Source organism: Cyprinodon variegatus, unplaced genomic scaffold (genome assembly GCF_000732505.1).
Source record: "Cyprinodon variegatus isolate N-32 unplaced genomic scaffold, C_variegatus-1.0 Scaffold53, whole genome shotgun sequence".
Taxonomy (NCBI): domain Eukaryota; kingdom Metazoa; phylum Chordata; class Actinopteri; order Cyprinodontiformes; family Cyprinodontidae; genus Cyprinodon; species Cyprinodon variegatus.
Window position 1 is genome coordinate 1801683 of NW_015150506.1, and position 4138 is coordinate 1805820.

Sequence of the window (4138 nt, forward strand, 5' to 3'; positions counted from 1 at the left end):
TGTGCAGAAAAACCAGAATTCAAACCTCAATGAACTCAAGCCAATTTTGAAATGAAGTGACGGTAAAATTATCCCAGAAAGATCAGAGAAACTGAGAAAGTAATGTAAAAAAAAAATAACTACTTGAGTATCTTTGAACTCAACTCTATTTCTGACATTTTGAATGGAAAAAGCTTTATGTGGAACTACTTGAGTTAAATCCCGGGTTGTTCCATTAGGCTTTCTCTGTTTCATTTTAATAACCTCAGTGGAGAAGCTGACGTCTGTTTCTGCCTGTTTCAGGTTAGATTTACAGAATTTTGGCTCCTGGTACGAACCAGCTCATTATTCTTGATGAATAAAACCCTTAACTAAGAAGAACTGACACCTGCTCATGTTGATCTATCTATAGAAATGAGCAAAACACAGTCACATGGTGTTTCATCCACATGCCTTTAAAAATGGGACATGTTTCATTTTTTTTTTACAAATACTTTTAGTTTTATATCTGTATAAACAAATAAAATGAGATTTAAAATCCCACCTGACATGTGTGACTCTGCGGGAGTAATGCAACAGCAGCGATTCATTTTTAGCCCCGCCCCCTAATGGCCGACATCTTCGGAAACTATAGGCTCAGACCTTTCCAAGGAGGGGTCAGAGGTCATTGTGTGACAATTTAAGGTGATGTAACCGGCATGCGTTACATAAGTTTGCTCTGTTATTCTTATTTTCCATCAGTTTGTTGATATTATTTGTAAAATTAAATGAAATAACGGCTAAATCTTAGGAGCAAAGGTTTTTTTCTCATGCAGAAAGTCTCCAATAATGGAAATCAGCATATTTATCTGTCCAGATTCTCTTTTATGAGTGTAAAATGATTTTTTGGCACAACTTGGCCACTTTTGGCACCACTGTGCCAAAGTCCCATTTCCTGCTAGCACACTGTTCACTAAAACCTCTGTGGAACAAACATGCTTCAACTTATTCAGTCCAGTTTAGCTTGAGTTACAGTCAAGATGTAGATCTATAAAGTCTGATGTTTTCCAATGGGATATTTATGTTGTTGTTTTTGCAGTGTTTATTTTGGAAATAACTTTGTTTAATCACCTCTAAATCAGACATGGTGCCATTTAAAATAGTGGTTCAACCTGAAAAATATTCCTCAATGCTTTTCAGTCATACAAATACAAATTATTGTAATTCCAATTTATAGTTTGGGGGCTGAACTTACTTTAATTAACATATAATTTCAGGTGGAATTTGCTCCTAAGACCCTCTGGGATAAGGGGTTAATACGTAGATGTTGTTGTTACAGAGCTTTGATCTGTTCCAGTTGGTTTCGGTTGCTGTTGAAGATGTTTTGCATAAACTGAATGTAACTTCTCACGCCAAGCAAAGTATGTCCTTAATTATAATGCTGCCACTTTGAAATTCTTCATTTAGACTTCCTTTAAAACTAAGGTTTAAGGTAAAGGTTTTTCAGAGATTTAAACTGATGTCTTAGAAATTCAGATTCCTCCATTAAAGAGAAACCTGCTCTGAGGACAGTGGATAAACCACAGAGAGCGTCTAAAGATGAGACCATAAATGGTGTTTTAGTGAAACTCTGTTCTTCTCTCTGATGAAGCGACGCTTTCTGTCTTAAAGCTCTCTGCCTGAGTGTTTTCTCTCTCCGCGGTTCTCAGAAGCACTCAGGTCTAAACCCTTGGCGCAGCAGAGGTTTTAATAATAGTTTCATGTTTCCATTAAACTCCAAATATTCAATAAGAAGCTTGTTTGTTCTGTTAGCTTTCCACAGAATCCTGCAACTGCTCCACATGTTTCTAACCTTAGCAGATCTGCATCCCTCCGTATGTTTGTTCTTTGCTCATTAATGCGGTGAAGTTTCCTCTGAGCTCCACATCATGTGTGTCTTTCACCAGGCGTGACGTGGGGGAAGGTGGTCTCCTTGTACGCTGTGGCGGGAGCTCTGGCGGTGGACTGCGTACGCCATGGTCATCCAGCTATGGTCCACACCATCGTCGACTGCATGGGGGAGTTCGTCCGCAAGAGTCTGACTCCATGGTTGAAGAAGAGAGGCGGCTGGGTAAGGAAAAACATTTAATTCACCCGTTCACTCCAGATGCACTTCAGGAGAACCATGCTAGTGCAGTTTATTAATTAAAGTTGGTGGAAGCAGGAAATTCCAAAATACCAGACAGAGTTGGATATTTAAAGCTTTGCATACGCCTCTTATTGCACAACTTACCTCCAGATATCCCAGTTTGCATAATAATAATCGAACTTTATTAATCTCACATTGGAGAAATTCACTCTCTGTATTTAACCCATCCCATTGGGGAGCAGTGGGCTACCATAGTGCGGCGCCCGGGGAGCAGGGTGGGGTTAAGGGTCCCGTCACACCTTATGATTGAGCCACCGTACGCCTGACGTCTCAGAAGCTCCTAAAACGCAGGCATACGCTGAACTATCTGTGTATTATTTCAATTTTGGGTGCATAAATAGAATAACTTATGCATAACGCACAGAACTGCCTCATTTCATGTGTATTACGCAGCATCAGTTAAAGCTGCTCCCCTCATGATGCCGCCCGCCCCCCAAAAAAAATACAAAAAAGAAAAGAGAAAGAAATAAAGAAGGTTTTTGGTGGCAGCAGATTGAGCATCATGTCTGCAAGGAAGGATGCTTGGATAATAAAGGTACAGATTTAAGTTACTCTGGAATGTGGAAAAGATTTGCTGCATGCTGGGATTTCAAAATAGAATCTATGAAGAACTCTTTCAGGTGTTAGGGTCCTGTCACACCTTGCAGATTTATGCTGCGTATACCTGACGTCCCAGAATCTCCTGAAACGCTGGCATAAGCTGAACTTTCTATTTATTTTTTCTATTTTGGGCGTAAACATATAGTATTCATAACAAGTCCAGAACTTCTGTCCAATGACAGCCTAACTTCTGCATAACGCACGGCAGCGTAATGCCCATGATGACCTGAGGAGGGCAGTGATGCACCAGGAGGCGCCCGGTCTGCATAAAAACATGTCTTAGATCGCGGTATTAACCTAGCTGCTGTTTACCACCCGCCAAAAAAAATTAATTAATAAATAGAAAGAAAGAAAGAAAATAACCATGGTAACAACGCTGAAAAACAACTCATTAAATCACATCAGTGGCTCACTAACCAGTTAAAAATGGGAACCCCGTTGGCTGGTTTTATTCTCCACTGTTCATATAAAGTCCAAAAGGTTCTGTCTAACTCAGTTATTGCTTAATGTTGTTTACTGAAATGTTTAAAGGTGCAGAGTCACGTTATATGACTAAAGACCAAAAACCATTCGATCATGATGAAAAAGCTTTTATGCACCAAGCGTTCGTCCTCATAGTGTTTAGTCCTTTTTAACCTAAATAGACTTCCAGCAGTGAATGCGATGAGCTGGAATAAACCCATGTGGCGCCATCTGCTGGCAGCTCTACCAGAGAGCCAGATGGAGATGTTCAATACCAATTTACCCCTTTAGTTTATCCCTTCAGTTTTGTACGAAAAATAAACTATCCTTCTGTTTTCTAACGTTAGACACAATATCAATGACCATCTCCGTCTATGTCTTCTAGTTGGTGTGAGATTACATTATGATGTTACGCTACATACTGTAACATAAAATACATCTGTGTCTATATGGATTTTCTTGGTTAGTTCATCCATTGACTCTAAATCACCTGTATAACGTCTTCCTACAGCCGGCAGACTGCTTTTTTTGCAGCCAAATGCTGCACAGGGAGGCTTTTTTACTGCGTGGCTCCATGGGAGTGGGGAGTACCAACATGGCGGCTGGTGGCCAGTGAATAAACAGTGATGAGTGGGACATCCTCCTGCGATGCCTTGTTTATTTCCATACGGCTGTGGACTCGGCAGATCGTGCTTTCATCGCAGCCAAATGTCTCAGTTAAAACCGTATTACTGCACAACCAGCTTGTTTTAGGTCAGACTCCACTGATTTATGTGGAAATAGTAAAAGATGGTTTATTGTGTGTTTGTGAATTCAGCTTGTAGGCAGGATATCTGGAATTTGATGTTGGGGAGATTTTAGGTTCTATCCTCCTAAGCTTTAGCCTCGTGAGACCATCCTGATCTCGCGAGCTTTCAAGGTTTCACTCGC

The 4138-nt window shown here is 40.4% G+C and overlaps 1 protein-coding gene across 2 annotated transcripts in view; it reads left to right on the top strand.

Annotated features, from left to right (window-relative positions):
- LOC107082424 (bcl-2-related ovarian killer protein homolog A-like) overlaps positions 1 to 4138 on the top strand; it is a 21249-nt gene that overhangs the window by 13066 nt on the left and 4045 nt on the right. For both annotated transcript variants that reach the window (XM_015371106.1, XM_015371107.1), the window contains exon 4: positions 1905 to 2068. In XM_015371106.1, the coding sequence (XP_015226592.1) occupies positions 1905 to 2068 (164 nt within the window). The remainder of the gene's footprint in view (positions 1 to 1904; positions 2069 to 4138) is intronic.